The sequence below is a fragment of the Passer montanus genome, unplaced genomic scaffold, assembly GCF_014805655.1.
Source record: "Passer montanus isolate IOZ18808 unplaced genomic scaffold, ASM1480565v1 scaffold55, whole genome shotgun sequence".
Classification (NCBI taxonomy): domain Eukaryota; kingdom Metazoa; phylum Chordata; class Aves; order Passeriformes; family Passeridae; genus Passer; species Passer montanus.
This window is the reverse complement of record NW_024370485.1, coordinates 2,183,793-2,201,768: the sequence shown is the minus strand read 5'-3', so window position 1 is coordinate 2,201,768 and position 17,976 is coordinate 2,183,793. Positions and strand designations below refer to the sequence as shown.

At 52.3% G+C, this 17,976-nt stretch overlaps 1 protein-coding gene across 1 annotated transcript; it reads right to left on the bottom strand.

Moving 5' to 3' along the window:
* Nucleotides 1-25: 25 nt before the first annotated feature.
* On the bottom strand, nt 26-10,413 carry SOX10 (SRY-box transcription factor 10). Its single transcript, XM_039725603.1, has 4 exons — nt 10,175-10,413; nt 8,529-8,985; nt 2,825-3,090; nt 26-2,427 (listed from the first exon to the last, which is right to left on the bottom strand). Exons 2-4 carry the CDS (start codon nt 8,936-8,938, stop codon nt 1,712-1,714), a joined length of 1,392 nt encoding a protein of 463 aa, XP_039581537.1. The 5' UTR covers nt 8,939-8,985; nt 10,175-10,413; the 3' UTR covers nt 26-1,711.
* Between the last annotated feature and the right edge of the window lie 7,563 nt (nt 10,414-17,976).

Genomic DNA, 17,976 nt, shown 5'->3' with positions numbered 1-17,976 from the left:
AACCCAGACATGTGAAAATGAAACTTATAAGTTTATTATTCCATATGTTTAATGCAGAGTTAATGGTGCTAGGATGGCACAGAGACTGAGGAAAGGGAGGTAGGGGAGGAAGGTGCTACTTGCATAAATAAGGGGACAGGGCTGGAAGAGGTTACATGCGTACAGGGAGCAAACACTCTACATGATCTTTTCAGACACCACAAGGATAAGTCATCTGTAGCTAGGGGAGGCAGGAAGGGCATCTGACAGTCATATCAACAGAGGGATACAGCAGCACCCGTCACAGTCCACATTTGGTTAAAGTCTCTTTCTAGACTGGAATATGCATTGGAAAGTCCCGCAGCATGTCTCTGCAATCAGCTGTCAGGAATCATTTTTCCTGCGGCAATTTTTGTGCCAGTTCACTCCCTGGCATGACAAACCACCCCAGTCCTGGAAATGACAAAGGAGAAGCAAGCAGACTGTCCTCAGATGTTGGGCTGAAAAAAGGAGTTGATCTCTAAGACCTGGTTGCTTCCAATTTGAAACCCAAAGGCAAAGAATATCACTTTGCACCTAAATAGGCTTCTTTCATCATCCAAGACTGGGTCTATATCTACCTTGCTTAAAGCCACAGGAGTATCTTTCCATTCTCAGCATAGATGGGAGGGAGATGTTGGCTGACTGGGAGACACGAAGAACGAATGAGTTCAGCCTGGGTTTGGAGTGGGAGCTCAAAAGAGTCCTGGAATCAACTCGGCGTGTTGGCAAGTGCATCATAGCTTTCTTGGTGCCTCTTCATTTCATGCAGGCACCATCAGACATGGAAGAGCAAGGACCAAGTTTTCTCAGAGGTTGTTTGGGGTTCTGAAGAGGCTGGGAGGCCAGAAATGCCAGACATAAATGAATGATACAGAGTAATTTTATAAAAGGAGGATTCACCCATAGCACCATAATGATTCATTGGTCCTTCCCCACTTCTCCTCTGCCTTCATACATAAACACGTGTGTGCACACAGGCTGTGATACAAGTAATGCTAAGGCTGACCATGCTGTTCCCAAATGCCATGTACTGTTCAGGCAAGCCTTCAAATCTCCATGCTGGGAAGAGTGTGGGATTAAACAAAGACAGGATGGTGGGGAGAAAAGCTAGGGTGTAGCTGTGGAAATCGGCAGGGAAGCAAGCATAGGTTGGTCTTCCAAGGGGTTCAAGATTCATGCATGTGTGAATCCTAGGCAGGACTGCTGCACGACGCTGATTGCAAGGAAGCCGGCCATGCCATCCTCCCTACTGCTCCTCCCGTGACATATCTGCAGCAGGTGACAAAGTGTTGGCCGTTGTGGCCTGTTGGAAACACTTGCAAAGTCCCTGGAGCAGTGTGGGAGGGGAAGGAAAGGACAGTCTCTCTCATCGTACAGTCCAGGGTGCGCACAACAAAACCCACCACAGACCAGTCACTCCATGTCTAGAATCCTCCTCATCTAGAAGGCCAGTAAGGCATTGCAAGCCAGTCATGTGGCCTGTGTGAAATTGGTAAAGGGCGGAAGGACAATAAACCTTCCTCTAGGTGGGTGTGCCAGCAAGAGCTGGGATCAGGAAAGGCACTTCTGTATGCTTGGTGGGTTCTGGTGGCTGGATGGCACTGAGTGACCTTGGAGTTCGGAGGCTCTTCTGCCTGTGCTGATTCTTCGGAGCCTTTCCGTCGCTGCTTCGGTCACTGTTCCCCGTTCCCTACGGTCTGGAGAGAGTTGTGTACACGGGCTGTTCCCAGTGTGTGGGGCTATGGGACTGTGGCACGGAGGGTGCAGGGTCAGAGATGGCAGTGTAAAGGGGACGTTGGGAAGGTCCCATATAGGAGAAGGCAGAGTAGAGGCCAGAGGCTTGGGTGGAATGGCTGTAGTAGGGTCCTGAGGGCTGGTGGTCCGGGTAGTCAAACTGTGGCCTGGAGATGGAGGGGAAGGCCGAGCCATAGTGGGGCAGACTCAGGGATGTGTAAGCAATCTGGGAAGTGGAGGGCTGGTCGGTGTAATGGCCTCCAGGGGTGGACCCCTCCGTTTTCACCTGGGCCTTTGAGTCCACCACCGATGAGGTGGCAGTGGACAAGGAGACTCCATGCTGCTTGGAGATCCAGGCAGAGTGTCCGCTGGCTGCAGCCAGGGCGCTCCCAAGGCCATAGCCAGCAGCAGCCGCTGCCGCATAGCCCCCGACGTGGCCTGGGTGGCCGGCGTGTCCGTTGGGCGGCAGGTACTGATCGAATTCATTGACATCAAAGGTCTCCATGTTGGACATCACCTCATGGCTGATCTCCCCAATGTCCACGTTTCCAAAGTCAATGTGTGGCTTTCCCCCTTCCCCCAGGGAGCGCCCTTCTCGTTTGGAATCGGCTTTGCCTGCCTGCATCTCGGTCTTAGGGGTGGTAGGAGGTGTGGGGGGCCCATGGCTCTGACCTGCAATGTGAAGAATATTTTGAAAAGGAAAAAGAGAGAGGAGGTGATTTACAGCTTTATGACTTGCTCTATACGCAACCCATCTCTGTTCTTCCCAGTATGCCAGCAGCTGTCTAGCTGGAGGCTTTGGTGGAGGGAGAAAGAAATAGACAAAACCAAATCTCTTTGTATCACCTTGTGGAAAAAAGGGTGGATGCAACGTTACCTTGCCTGACTAGAGGAACACGAGTGCCTCTGAAACTCAGGCATGTCCCTGTACTGCTGACACCAGCAGTCTGCTAGGTCATGAGTAAGGTGTGAGCCCCATCACTAAGGCTTTCACCATGATGACTTGTCTTTTTTGGGCCCCTGACTTGGCTGTAGTCTGTCAAGAGATTCACTGGGACCCCAGACTCACCTGAGGAGTGTTCCGGGTGACCGTCGGACATGGGCGACCCTTCGCCGGGATGCCTGTGGTCCAGGTGGGCATTCTTGTAGTGGGCCTGGATGGCAGCAGCCCCACCAGCCTCCCCTTCTACCTGGCCTTCACCCTCGCCCTGTGTGGCCTTGCCATTTTTCCGCCGGCGGGGCTGGTACTTGTAATCAGGATGGTCCTTCTTGTGCTGCATCCTCAGCCGCTCCGCCTCTTCGATGAAGGGCCGCTTGTCGCTTTCGTTCAATAACCTGCAGAGACCAAGGTGGTAAAGAAGAGAAGAGGGAAAGGAGTGGGGCTGGTCCCTCAGAAAAAAACACCTATGCTCAGTGTGTAAATCCAAATACCAGGATGTTGCCCCATGGAGGGTACTTCCCAAAACAATAGGAAGAACTGGGAGTGTTTCCATGGAGACAGCAATGCTTTTCCTTCTTCTCCTTAGTCATTAAGCCCTGCCACTGGTTGGTGCCAGTGCTGGGTCTCCCTTCCCCACCTGTGTGGTGCTTCTCACCTCAGTAAGTTCAACTTAACCTCTCTTCCATTGCCAAAGGGAGAAATGCAGCCTTTTGCAGCTGTATTAAATAAGGGTGGATGAGCTGCTTTTAAAAACTTTCGACAAATTAAGGGCAGTTGCAATTGTCCTTTGGACAAAGGTAGTGTACCACCTGTAGTGCTGCCTGCCCTGTGTCTCTTGCTCATCCCCAGACTGTATTTGTTCCAGGTTAACCTCCCCCCTTCCATAGGCTTTGATCCTAGTTTGAGGCAATATGGAGCACCAATAGCAGGAATTGATATTGGCTCCACAAGAACCATGTAAAGCAACCTTTAGTCATTTTCTAAATGGGAATTTGGAAGTTTGGAAAAGGCTAGAAACCCTAGCAGAAAGAAAATTTGGAAGAGCTAGAAATTGTGTATTTTACTGTTCCTGGAGCTCCTGCTCACCTCACACATGGATAATACAAAAGGCTGAAGCACAAAGGACCAACCTTCCTTGAACTTGGCCAAGCAGTTGTAAAAAACTTAGCTGCTATTTTGCTGACTTTGTAAAAGTTGATGAGCCTTGGTGTCTGGATGAAAGGCACTGCAGAAATGTAAGCTCCTTGTCTGTATTCCTGCCAGATCATGGGCTGCTCTAGTTAAGGCTCTCTGAGGAAATGGTGAAATGCACAGGCAGGATGCCTCAGAGCACTTGAAGATAAGATCAAACTCATTGCTCAAGCCTTTTGCAGCATTTCAGCTGGAAGCACTTCAATTTCATATTATGATTTTCCTTCTCATATTCTTGTGACTCAAGGTCACCCTGTCTCCAACCAAAAACCAGTGCTCTCAGAAGGGACTGGTCTTCTCACGACTGGGAACTCAAAACAGTTATGAATGGTAGGGCTCACAAGCAGGGAAAAAAAAAGTTCCTTTTATGTTATGTCCCCACCTTTTTCTCCCCAGCAAAAGAACTACATGGGGATGGGACTGTGCCAGCACCTTGGCACCCCGAAGCCCTTAGCACTAAAATGTGACCAATTCTGTTTAGCTGTAGGCTCTGGGGAAGATATAAAGGCCTGAACTGACCTGAAAAACTGAAGATGAAGAGGAGGTATGGCTCAAGGAATACACAGATAAATCTGGTGGGTGATCAGATAGGTCACCAGCAAGTAATGGCTTGGTCCCTAAATGCCCCCTTTCCCCCTACACCTTGTGCATTGCCTCTGCTGGTAGATGGAAGGTGTGTGGCATGGTGCTGACCTGGGTTCACTCCAGTCAGCCTGAGCGGGTTGTGGCCACACACCACATTCCTCCACTGCTTTAATCCTGGAGATTAAAGCAACTGAGCCACCATGAATCCAGCACTAGCTTTCCTGTCTCCCTCCCGCCACTGTATGCCATGCTCACAAGTCCCAGAGGGTTCTAATCCCTTAGCCTGTGCTGCTCCAGATGGCCCTCTAAGGGTCAGGCCTCATAGGCTTTGTGGACTGAGAGCAACTTTGCCTTGGCAAAACCTTTGTCCTTACAGAACATGGGATATGGAGAATAGAGGCAAAACCTGCAAAGCTCAGCCTCCGAGATCTGTCTTGTGGATGCTGTGAAAAAGAGCCATTGGAGGCTACACAGGTGTCAGATCCCTGCCCTCTGAGCTATGCTGAAGTGCCTCATCTCCTCTCCCCTTGGCAGCAGCCCGTGGGTAGTGCCACCAACAGGACAGAGGCAAGTCCACTCCCCACACCTTTGCCTTCTCTCCAAGGCTGCCTGCTCCCTCCTCCCTCCCACTGGGATCAGAATTCAAATCAGCTTTAGCAAAGTGAAACTGGTGCGAGCAGGCAAAGGCCAGGAGATTTGGGGGGATTTGGATTTCACTTGCTTCCTGCCCTCCCCCTCCTGCCCCCCACGCTCTCCAGGCCATAATGCAAAGGAATCTCGCACGGGCAGAGAAGTTACGGATCACAGAGCAAAGCCCTTCATGGGGCTTATCCAAGCCTGACACCAAATGCTCACCCCTGAGCCGAGGGGAGAGGGGCAAGCATCCAGCGCCGCGCTCTGGGAGGAGAAAGAAGGGCTGAAACCTTCCTGCTGGCCTCTCGGAACCTCCCCTTCTGCCACCTGGCATGGCACCGCTCCGTGTGCCAGAGGCCTGACCCTGCCTGGGGCTCAGCTGCCAATGAGTCAGTGTGGTGATGGGCTTGGGCACTGGGGCTGGTGCAAGGCAAGAGCTGGCTGGGAGCAGAAGGCAGCCCTCCTACACGTCCATGGCCCTGGATTTAGTGGGCATGAACCAATTCCCTGGGTGTTGCCACCCTCATGCAAGGATCCCTCCATCGGGGCCCCTTGCTCCTCCCTACCAAGCCTTCCTCCCCTTCTTCCCATGTCTCCCTTGTTTTCAGCCCCGGAGGTGGTGCTGGCTGGCATTTTGGCTGGGAGTCATGCTGACATTTTCAGCAGCCAGCCTCCATTTGAGAGCTGCTCCCTGTCCCACCCTGGGAAAGGAAAGCATTCAAGGATAGATTTCGTGACTGTCAAGCACAAAAACTCTCCCTTCTTTTTTGGTGTGTCCCATTTCTTGTTGGCACCCATCACACACCATAAGTGGGTACAGACTGGGGAAGGTGGATGGGGCCATAAGCCCCCTTGAACGATGTTTGGGGCCAGGCAGGTAACATGGTCATCAGGGCATATCCTGCAGCCCCTTCCAGTGAAGGCTGGTGCCTGTGGAGCATGTGGCAGTGCAAATTCTGGGCTTAAAAAAAATCATGTGCCGTTGCATTCTATTTTGCAGCTGCCTCTCAAGATTTCCATCCTTTTCCATCCCCACCCAGTGCCAATTGCTGGGGATGTGCTTGGTTTAATGGGGGTCTGCAGGGAGTCCCTGTGGTCACCAGCCTTTGCTTCTAACCCATCCTTTATCAGTATAAGCTCAGAACAGCCAGCATTTTCCAAAGCAACAAGCCATGGCAGTAGGGTTTAGGTGGCCGCCTTTCGAAGGATATTCATCCAAAGTTTGAGGCTAAGCCATCCAGAAAAAATCCTGTCTGCTTGCAGCTGTACCCATGTGTAGGAGCTATACCTGAGGGACAGTGTAGATAAGGCAGTGGAAACTTCAGCAGAGGAGGCCCAGCCATAACGTGGCTGGAAAGCAAGGCTCTGGGCTACTATCCTGGTAACATTTGGGCCACCTCCCCTGGAGTTTTGTGGTTGATATTTCCCCCCAGCCTCACAGAAGTACACACCCATGGGGCCAGATACTGACTGTACCCATAACCCAGCTTGCTGCATTGTATGATCTCCGTAGGGGCTGGCACAGCTTGGAGATTCTCAGCATGCTCTGGGAGAGGAGACATTCAAGAGAAGCACCCAGGTGGCAAACTCAGCAGCTTACAACAACCCCAGGCCTGATGCCACAAGCTTTCTCACCTGAGCAAAGCTTCCTGGCTGTATTGTGCCCTAAAACACACAGGGACCTTGACCATTGTCTGGCAGCAGTGTTCTGCTGCTCTGAGTCCCGTGTGGCCAGCAGCGGGAGCCATGTCCTGGGAGCAGGGAGGCATTTGGGTGCATGACTGTGGCCATGGGCTGGGAGCTCTGTCTCCCTGCGCTCTGAATGTAATTCCTGTGGAGGTTTCACTGCTCTGCTATATTTTCAAGGAAAATGCAATGCGTGGAGGGAGACACCATTGCTCTAAAATCTGGCAAAATTTTGCAGTAAAGGAATGATATCTTGAAATCAACATTTCAGGAACAAAAAGGGTTGGTCCCCCCCACACACCCCCTTTTCAACACAGCTTCACAATACAGAGGCTGGCAGCAGAGTCCAGGTGAAAGCAAGTGCTGTGGTAAAGGGAAGGCAGAGGAGATCCAAGCAGGAAAGAAGGTCAGATTAGACACTCACAATCAATGCTCTGACTTTGACTTCCCAAAGAAATCCCTTTGCTGGGGTTACATTAGCCACTCAGGAGTCATGGTAAACAGGCTGACATAGCAGAGGGAGAATCTAATGCCCAAGGGGTTGGTTCCTTACGAGCTAGGCTGTTTGAAGCTAGGAATGAATAGCTGCTATAGAGAGTGTGTTTTGAAGCTTCTGCTTCAAAAAATGTGTCTTGGCTCACCCAAAACGGAGGGCTTCCTCTATGAAATGTTGTCAGGGTGTGAGAATGAGAGGGCTGTTTGCATGAGCCTTGATTTGCATGAGGCAGGGGACTGTGCTGGGGACTTGTGGCAGAAAGTAACAGGTCGATGGGGTTATCAGCAGAGAGTGTCCGACGGGAAGGATGCGGCACAGCCAGCCTGGCACGTCTGGCTTCGGCACAACGGCTCTCTGCACACTCATGGGCTGGCTGCACTCGATGAGGGCAGCCTAGGATCTGCTGAGGAAGGAGGGGGGGCTACTCAAAGGGCCCAGGATCTGCACAGAGTGAAAATAAGTGCACAAACTGGTGGTGCCAAAGGACAAGTATATATGTGTGCTATGAGAAGGGAGGGCATTTCTGCGTGCACGGGAAGATGGGGTTTGTTTGAGCCAGCATATTCCAAGAGAGCCTGCTAAGGCTGGGACTCTTGCAGGTCTCTTCCTCTCTGCTAAGCCTCAGCCCCTATTTCTACCTGGGTCTTTCCTTTCCATCTCACTGCATCTGCATGGCCTGCCAAAAGTGGGACCATCCTGGGAAGGACGGCTGTGGGGCTCTGACTGCCTGTCTCCTTTCCCCTGACCTTCCTTCTCAGCTGCAAATCCCTCTTGCTTTGTGGCACTGCCTGGAAAAGAAACCCTGTTAGTGCTGGGATCTGAGTTCAGACAGGCTTGAGGCAGCCACCTGTGACTTAGCTCTTAAGTCTTGAGCTCAGCCAGTTTACTGCTAGTGCACAGCTGAGCCCTACAGGGAGGGTGAGCCAAGAAAACAAGATCTCCCCAGGCAGTCAGGCAAGGAGGACCAGAATGAGTGTCCTCATCAGGAACAATAGGGAAACTTATGGAAACACATGGAAAGGGCTGCTGCCCAGGACAGAGGTGAGCTCTGCTGAGGAAGCCTTCACTACATCCAACCACCACTCTTGCTCCAGACAACAACTGCGCCTCCTGTGAGGGGGCTCCCCCTACAGAAGTCCCCTCAAGGGACACCCATCCTGCTGAGTCTCCATCCTGCCGCATGACCACACAGTCCTCTAGAGGACACCTCCAGACACCCCACATTCCACCGCTCTCTCTTACCTCCAGAGCTTCCCCAAGGTCTTACTGAGCTCGGCGTTGTGCAGGTGCGGGTACTGGTCAGCCAGTTTCCTCCGGGCAGCCTGCGCCCAGACCATGAAGGCATTCATGGGCCTCTTGACATGGGGTTTGCTCTTGTTACTTCCATTGACCCGCACGGGCATGGGAACCAGGGTCCAGTCGTAGCCGCTCAGCACCTGGCTGACTGCCTCGCGGATGCACACCGGGAACTTGTCATCATCCGCCTCCGAGTCTTGCTGTTCCTTCTTCACCTTCCCCATCTCCCCATTCCCAGAGCCACTGAGGTGTGGGGAGTTGTCTGATGCCATGGAGGGTCCTGGGGAGAGGCAGTGGTGGTCTTCAGAGCCCACTGGGCTCATCTCCACCTCCGAAAGGTCTTGGTCGTCAGCCATCGTTGCTCTCAAGCTTTCTCTCTTCCTTCTTGCTGTCCTTCTTCTCACTGGGGAGGGAAGGGAGGAAGACAAAAACAAACAAAAAAAGGGGGGAAAGAAAGAAAATGAGAAGCAACCACCAAATCTGAAAGGGACGCCAAGGTCTCTGAAGAACTGACCACGAGACAGGGGCTGCTCAATTAAAGCGCAAGCAACGCAATTGCCGTGCACACCACAGAACCCGTGATCAGTGGGGGTGGGGATGGGCCAGGGCCCCTGATTAATTGGGATATTGCTCCCTATCTCTGCAAACGTGTGGAGGTGACATGTGGGGAAGGGCCTGCAGCAAGAGGGATAATCAAGGCTGGGGGCCTCAAAGGAGACAGACATGTACCCTTCTGCCTGGACACAGCACCCCACAGAGGAGTGGAATGTGGAGGAGAGCCACCAAACTTGTGTGAGGAAGTGCCCCTTTATTTCAAAGACACACAGTGAAATGTCTGGGGGGAGGCATGGGAGGGGAAGCACCAGCAGTCTGTAAGCCAGAAGGGACTGATACCCCAGGTGCCAGGGAACCTGAGTGGGTGACACCACCATGCAGAGAACCAGCCCAGGCCTGGGATACACACCCAGAGACCCTGATCCCAGCTGTAGGAAAGTGCTTCTGCGGGGACATCTCCTCCCTCACTCTCCTCTCACAGCTGATAAACCAAAGGCTTAAAATACATCTACACTTCATCCACACACACACTCCAGTATATGTGTGTGTATGCATATTCATACTCACATTCATGTATCTTTATCTGTATCTATATCTATATCTATCCAGACAAAAACACAACCAAGTTTAACTTTGAGATAAGCCATAGCTTTGGGTTGCCTGTCCCACACATTCCGCCTTTCTCCTTCTGTCTGCAGTCACCTCTAAAAGTCCCTGCTGCTGTGCAGCAGTTCCCCCCTAAGAGAAAGAAACACTCTAAAAATAAAGGCCTCTCTATCCTCCCCATCTAAAAACTGAAAAAAAAAAAAAAAAGGGGAAGAAGAAAGAAATTAAAAAAAAAAAAGTGATGGAAAAGCATGCCTCTGGCTTAACTGGAAAAAAAAGCCAGTGCATAGCAAGAGCTGCTGTCCCTCCAGTTTTAGAGGGCAACATAGACTCTTGTTTGGGAAAATGAAAAAAGTAAGAGAAAGTAGAGGGGAAAAAAGCGCGATTGAAAGTGTGCGCGTGTGCAAGCGAGCTCAGGTAGGAAAACTTACATTGCTGGCCGGTGTGCCGGGCAGTCCTGCGAGGGCTGTATGTGTATCCCAATAGCCGCCCTGTTCTCTCTCCCAGCCCCAGCGGTGTCGGGGCGCGCAGCACGGGGAGGCTCTCAGGCGAGTGCCATTCCTGGAGGGAGGCTTGGTTTTTACTAATACCCCGGCTGGATGTCTCTAGCTGGCTTTGCTGCTTAGCACCGGGGGAGGGAAGGGCGGAAGGTGGAGCCAAGCACTCCTCAGAGCCAGAAAACAGTCGGCCAGGGACGGCGGGGAGGGGACACAGGCAGCCCCCCACCCCACCTCAGCCACCAGTACATTCCCTGTTTTCCATGGTGCCAGCTTCTTCATGAGAATTGCTGGCATTCCTGCTCTCAGTGGCATGGCCACCCCAGAGATGGTGCTGGAGGATTCAGCCCTGGCAGGTTGGGGTGGTGGGTGGTTTGGGGAGAAGGGTGTGTATCCTCAGGATGGGGGTCCCCCTCCTTCTCCCTGATATCATGGTTACTCCTGAAGGATCTAGCGCTCCCCATGTGCTAAATGAGTCCCTGGTCCTCATCACAGAGTCGCATGAGGATTCCTCTATGCTGAAACAAGTTGACCCTGGGGTCAAGGCACTGTGAAAAGGGCATCATTCAGACCTGCGTCTGCAAGGTAGGGAAGGGGATGCAGGGATCAGAGGTGTTCTGAGGGTGGAGGACATCAGGTCCAGGGAAAATGTCATGCTGCTGGACAGTGGATACCAGCTTGAGCTTTCTTAAGATTTTTGCACTCTGTGGATGGGCTCTGTGGGATCTTGCCAAGATAAGCAGGCTCTGCTTCCTCCAGCATGCTGAGTTGTCCCTGTAGGCAAACTTGGAGGAAAGGGGGGTTTCCTAACAAGGGTTTCCTCACAAGGAAAGTGGGGTTTCCTAATGGGAAGGACTCTCACGCTTACCCTCATTCTTGCTGCTTGTGCACTGGGACACATAATAGATCTCAGCTCTCAATGGTTCAGAATGTTTTCCCTCACATCTTCTGTTTTCAAGCTCGCTTTCCTTCCTACATGCCTCTGGTAGCTGGTTTCTTCAATTTCTTTTGTTACCAGGGCTTCTATAGACCAACACCAACTCTGTAACCATGAAAAGTCACACACAAAAATTCTGATGACCTCCTATGGTAGCAAAGAGATAAACCAAGCTTGTGCCCCAGCTCCCCGCTGGAGACCCAGCCTAAAGACATTTCAGTGCTAAGTCAGAAAATACAAAGAGATTAATGCATTTGACCCAGGCAAACAGCTTGGAGGGATTTCAAGAACATTTTCACCTCCTATAACAGATATTCACTCTCCAGAAGCTTTGTGTTACAAAGATGCAGAAAACCACTGGCTGGCACCACATGGACTGTGAGGGAACCTGTCCCAAGGATGGTGCTGAGCACCTGAGCTCAAGCCCTCAGAGCAAACCTGTGGGGCTGGTTGCTGCCCCTGCAAACTGGCTGACAGCTTAGGGCTGTTTCCCTGCATGCCTGGTGTTGTCTGGAGGAAATAAAGTTCTGAAACCATAGGATGGCTGCGGGGGAAACCCCACTAAAGCCCAATGAGAAGCCTTTACTGGGAGCTGGGAGGGTGAAATGGCTGCATGCCACTGGGATCAAGCAGGCAGCTCTGCTTAAACAGGCTGCTTGCACGCCACTGTCAAGGGATCATCTTCTACCTTTCTTCTCTTCAGTATTACCTACTCTGGAAAAAAAGATGGGTTCAAATACTTTTCTTCACATCATGCCATTTTCCCTTTGGAAGAGAGGAATATGAGTGTCTTTTTGATAACAAGAAAACCCAATGGAGAGCTTTGCACAGCAGCATTGAGGCCCTGTTTTCTTGGCCAAGTCTTGCCATTTGGGATGAGTTCTCTCACCAACAGACACCCCAGTTGTGGCTGACATAAGAATAGGACAGCACAGATGGGCAATTTGGCAGCTCACCCTTTGGCATGAAGATGACCAGCAAAAACAAGTGAGGCAAGGTCAATTCCACACAATTGCCTGTAGCCCACTGGATCCAGAGTCCATGATACTGCAGACCCTTACTGGCTGGGGATGACCCTTCCCCAGCCAGTAAGGGTCATCCTCAGTCTGCAGGGACCCTGCACAGGAGTGTGGGAGAACTGGAAGTTTGGTCTCCTGCCCCTCAAGAAGGCAGCCTTTGCTGAGAAACACTGCCCTGCTTGTTTCCTTGGCTGTAGCCAACCTCCAGCCTGGAGCAGGGAGGGAGAGTGACACAGAAAATAGCCAGAAAATGGTGTTTATTTGCTCTCCCTTTCAGGTGGCTAGTTCCTGTGGATCCCAAAGGAAAGAGGCAGTGTGGCAGAGATTTCTTGTTTTCCTCTGGAGTGGGGATACAGGGTGAAGAGCTTCACATGGTAGGGAACGAGAGGCCAGGAGTCCTCTAGTGCTTTGCTGGACAGGATCCTCAGTCAGGAGACAAAAAAAAAGAGCCCCACAAGGCACTGAGTGAAGTTTACAGCCTGCTCAGCTCACACCCCAAGTGCAACAGGTACACTCTGCAAGGAGAACAACTCCCAGCTGGGCAAGAAAGGAATCAGAGCCAGAAGGGATTTCAGTAACCTCCAGGACACTGGACCAGTGTTTTTCCCACTGTTTTTCACCATCCCTGTCAGAGCCTGCTGCCACCAGCCAGCCAGGAGCTGAGTCCAATTTGTGCCTCCTTGCAGAGCCATGGGTGGCTCAGCTGCAGAGAGGGATGTCCTCAAAGGAGGGTGTACCAGCCACACAGTGTCTGCAATCTCAGTGTCCCCTCATATTTAAATGTTGAGGAAGGGGCTTTTCCCTCCATTCTGCTTTTCTCCAGTTCTTGTATTTTGTCTCCTTTGGTCCTGCTTCCCCTCTTTGAATTCTCTTTTATTTTGCAGTCTGTTTATCCCTTTTCTCAGCCCCCTCTCAGAGCACTGAGTGTTTGTATATCCTTGTCCAAGTCTCTTCCATCCATGTGTCCCGTGTCCATACCACTGCCAAGGATGATCGGGAAGACACCCTGCTCCAGGCTGGCTGCTCAGTGAACAAGGAGCATCATCGCAGTGGCACCTGCTTGGGAGGGTTTCAGCAAGGGGACCACGTTGGTGGGACACCTCCTCCACCAAGGTGGGACCATGGAGGTTTCAGGGGAGGGCTTTTGCTAGGTGACACCTTCCCCTGCACCTGCGGCAAGGGAGGAGTCAGAGGGGAGAGCCTGTCCACAGCAGAGGAGCAGCAGGATCCCCAGCACGAGAGCCAGCTTTTGTCCCCTGCCCAACTCGGGGGCACAGCACTGGTATTGTCCCAGGACTGCCTGGGAAAATGGGAGGGGTTCCCTGTGAAATCTTTCCATACAGTAAAACAGCGTCACAGCTGGGGAGCAAGGAGGGGACGATACAGACATTCGAAAAAATACACATACACACCCCCCAGCCAAACAATACCCACAGTGTGCTGAGGGAAAGGGAGACCCATGAATTGGGAGTTTGATAAGGATTTTCTCCCGCGCGCGCCTGCTCTCTCAACAGCCCCTTCAGTTTTCCCAACAACCCCCCCTCCTTCCCTTTCTGGCTTTCTTGTTTGGGCCTTAAACAGTGCACAGTCTTTGTTCAGGATACAGGTGAATGACAATCATGTGATTAACACACACTCGCACACACACACGCACGCACATAAAAAGCTTTTTAAGAGCGTCCAGCTTGCTCCAGACCCAAAGACGGGAGAGGAAGCCTGGGCTAGGAGGAGCTGAGGCGGCGGCAGTGGCCAGGATGGGGACAGCCACTGGGATGGACGAGCGGGCACCACCTCCTCTTTGCAAAATCCCCTTCATGTGGAAGTGGGCACGTGAGACAATGAGGGGCAGGTGGTTGGGGGTGTGGGGGGGCTAGTCTGGGATTTGGGGGTGGGAGGGGGTCTTGTCCCTGCTGCCTTCTTGCCTGTGCCAGGCAGGTTGGTGTGGATTTGCTGTGGTTGTATCACCCCTGTGATGCTGTGGAAGGGAGAGGGAATGGCCATACCAACATCATGTTAGGGAGGGAAACTCAATTTCTCACACCAAAGCCAAACCCTTGTCCTACCCTATCTCCAAAGTGGGATTTGCATCTTTGACAGTATGAAGCCTGCTGCTGCTGCCTGACATGGCTGGTGGGCATGGTGAGGAAAAGGGGGTCTGTCTCCCTGCCCATGAGGGAGAAAGAGGGAGGCAGAGGACCAGACAACCCAGATGGTTATGGGAGGGTTGAAGATGTCAGGGACAGCTGACCCACATGGAAGTCCCGCTATCCCAGTCAGAAATAATATACTAAACATCCACAGTGAGGACTGCATGTCCCTTTTGGTGTGAAGATGCCAGTGGGCCTTACCACAGCTCATCATCATGGCCATGGGATAGCTGGGAAGCTCGGTACTCAGTCCTGGGGGCAAGTGGAAGCTAGTGGCCAGGTGGCCATTTGACCCCCCCACAGAGGAAGCTGTGAGAAAATTGGAAAAACTAGAAAATTTCAAAGCATTATCCTTTTTATTTGATGATTGCATAAGTGTGATGCTCTGAGAAAAAGCAGGGAGGAGCAAAGGGAAAGACCACTATAATGTCTGGAAAACCTGTGAGTCTGCAGATGGTCTGACTCGTGAGACATCATGGGACATGACTGATGACAGCCTGAGAGAGATCAGGACCAGGTCGTACCCTTTGCTGGAGCACCCAAGCCCAGCCCTGTCTCCACCACTTCCTCATGCCCTTCTCTCCAAATTCCTCTCGCATCCAATGTCATGACTGCTCTCCCAGGCTCCCAGAGTGTGGGTCATTTTCAAGGCTTATCCATGAACAAGAGGAAGCAGAGGGTCCCTGAAGGCCATGTTTGTGTCACCCTCCTCAATTCTGTGTCTGCCACACTCTCCAAAGAACCCTTTGATTTGCCTTGTGCCATAGGCAGCCTTCCAACTGCGAGCTGGGCACAGAAACCACTGCTGGGCTCTGATCTTCATCACCCCTCACTATTCTTGGCTGAAGCTCCCTCTGTTTGTCCTAGACCCTTCCAGGTGACTCTGAGTTGCCAGTTGTGGGCATTGATGAACTGGTTGTTTGCAATGCAGCCTGAGGAGAAAGGAAGTGGTGTGAGTCAGTCAGGAAATGCAAAGAGCTGCCTGCAACCCTACCTGGGTTTTGGCAGCACCATACAGCATCCATGTGGTTACAGGACAGCTGCAGGGACTGTGCAGGGAGTTTTGCTATGGGATATCAGGCAGGCAGTGCCTTGGGTTGTTTACTGGTGGACTGGGTAGTTTGAAAATCCAGTGTCCTGTTCAGGTAGCTAAAGAGGTGTCACAGTGGCTGTCTTCCTCTGGGAATATCATTCTGAATGGGCAACAAAACCTGGATGGTGCTGGTTGGTGCATAGCCCTGCACCCCCATCACCTCAGGAGGGGCTGGGAGTCCTCAGGAAATTCTCTGGGGAGTGGGTCTGGGATGTGGTTGTAGAGTCCTGCCTGGTTCCAGAGCAGGAATAAAACCTGCTCTCCAAGGGTTGGTGCGGGATGCCACAGATGCAGGATACCACAATGTTGCTGCCACTGGTGTATGGCCTTGATGTGGCCAAGCAGACTTTGCTCAGCTGCATTTTTTGTTCTAAAGCAGTGAATTACAGTGCCAGCTGCTCCAGAGAGGAGGTGTACGAAAACCTTGTGGAAAGTAGGGAGGAGAAAAAATTCTGAACATTGCAAAGACCCCAGGCAGCTCCTGGCTTGTCATCTTGGCCAGTCTAATGTTTCATTGGCATGGCAAGGACCTGTGATGGCTAAACGGGACAATTTTCCTGCATTACTCCGGTCTGGGAAGATCAAAGAGGAGTGGGGCAAGCATGTCTGTCTGCTACCTGCTTTGATAGATGGCACAGAGCCTGCCTGGCTGTTAACCCCTGCATCTCCTGCTGGAGAGGACAGGTGTACTTCCAAAGGGCTAGCCCCAAAAAGCATGCACTGGAGGGGTACAGCTGGGGGAGAAAGACCAGGTTGCCTGTTTTTGGATGGAGCCTGGCATATCCAGTGTTATGTAGTGGAGGGAGCTGGATGCTCTCAGTCTGCACACCAGATGAGAAATCCCTATAGGAGAAAAGAAGGGAATCGTACAAGGTTTGGCAGAGCAACCAGAAAAGGGGATCCTCCTGATGGGACCTGTGTCTGTAGCAGCGCTGAGTGACCCCAGTGGGCTCACTCTGTGGTGGTCAAGGTGGCTCCAGGGTGATCTTCTCCTCTGCTAGTCCTCTGGATGCAGGGAGACTCCTGGGGAGCCGGGGGAAGGGTTAAGTCGGGAAGGCTTCAGCCTGCTGCCTTGGCCCCTGTAATTCCTCCAGAGAGTAGGACTGGGAGAACAAGGAGCCCTTTCTGTTCACAGGAATTAATAGCAAAGAGTCATCTGGGGTGTCATTCAAGCCCTGATCAGCTCCCAGAGGAATGTGAGGGAGAATGAGTGAGGGAGCATGGCCTCAAGGCACCAGAGCTAGGGCAGGAGCAGTTTGGCTGGTAACCAGAGTTACCAGCCAGCATTTGGGCAGTGGGACCGTCTTCCTCTTTACCCCAGCCTCCATGTCCCCTCTGCCCTGTGCAGGGGCTCACCCTGACACCCATATTCAAAGGGCTCCCAAGCTTGTCCCTTGTTACCCATCCCTTTATCCCGGGGAGGGGTGACATATCTCAGCCCACCAACACAGCCTGCTCTCTGCTGAGCCTGGAGGGATGGGCCAGGCAACCAGGGGCCAGCACAGCCCCACTGCTCTTACAGTGGACATGAAATCCCCTTTCCAGGGCTCTCTCACCACCCCCAGCCTGTGATGGCAATGTTCTTGTCCTCCCAAGCAAGCTTGCCCATGGAGAGGGTCTCCAGGGAACCCTCAAGCACAGCGAGGGATGTGGGGCTATACCTCAGGGCTCAAAGTTCAGTGCTGAAGCTTTTACTACTGCAATGGCTCACCCAAACTCACCTGATCACTGCAATTTCAGGAGAAAAAGATCAGTCTAAGGATTTGTTATGCTGCTGTTTCATGATACTGCTTCATGGCTACACAGGAAGGCTTGAAAATATTGCATGATGACACTGCAGCTTTGCCTGCAATGGCAACCAGCTCTGGTGAGCCAGGGAGAGATTTTGGGCACATCTCTACTTTCCTGAGAAGGAGACCTTGGAGTGATCCTCGGCCATGACCCCCTGCCTCCTCTCTGCCCAGCTGCATCATGGGCAGCCCATGTGACAACACCTGGTAGCACAGGGTGACTTAAGGCTCCGGTGATGCAACGTGGTCCACTCTACCATGTGAAATCCAGAACCTTCAGGTCAGCTCTCAGTGTGTGCATGGCCACAGCATGGACAGCAGCCTGAGCAGCCAGCCTGGCAGCAAGTGTAGGGGGGGCAGACGGTGACCTGAGTGCAGTATGAACAGAGCTGAGCTGGAGTCATGAGTTGCTTTTGCTGGCCAAAACATATCTCACCAAAGCCTCCCCTCCTCCCCCCAGCACCAGGTCGGTGTAAAACCAGGTTTAAGCACCAGCCTGCATCTCAGCATCCTCTGGGAGATGCATGCTGCCACTGGGATGGAGTCTGCCCGTGCCCTGCTCCCTGTGCCACCACCACTGCCACAATGAGTGCTCCTTGTCATAGAGGGGTTAATAAATGATGCAAGAAAGAAGCCCTTTAATGCACAGTGACCTTTGGCCTTTCATAAATCACAGTGTTGGGCTGCAAGTACACGGGGGGCACGAGGCGTTTGGGGGAGAGGATGGGAGGGGGTCCATGCAGCTGCGCC

Coding starts and splice junctions, on each gene's coding strand:
- SOX10 (XM_039725603.1), bottom strand. CDS start 8,938: ATGGCTGACGACCAAGACCTTTCGGAGGTGGAGATGAGCCCAGTGGGC. Junction 3,091..8,528: donor ACCTTGGGGAAGCTCTGGAG/GTAAGAGAGAGC, acceptor TGGTCTCTGCAG/GTTATTGAACGAAAGCGACA. Junction 2,428..2,824: donor TCACCCGGAACACTCCTCAG/GTGAGTCTGGGG, acceptor TTCACATTGCAG/GTCAGAGCCATGGGCCCCCC.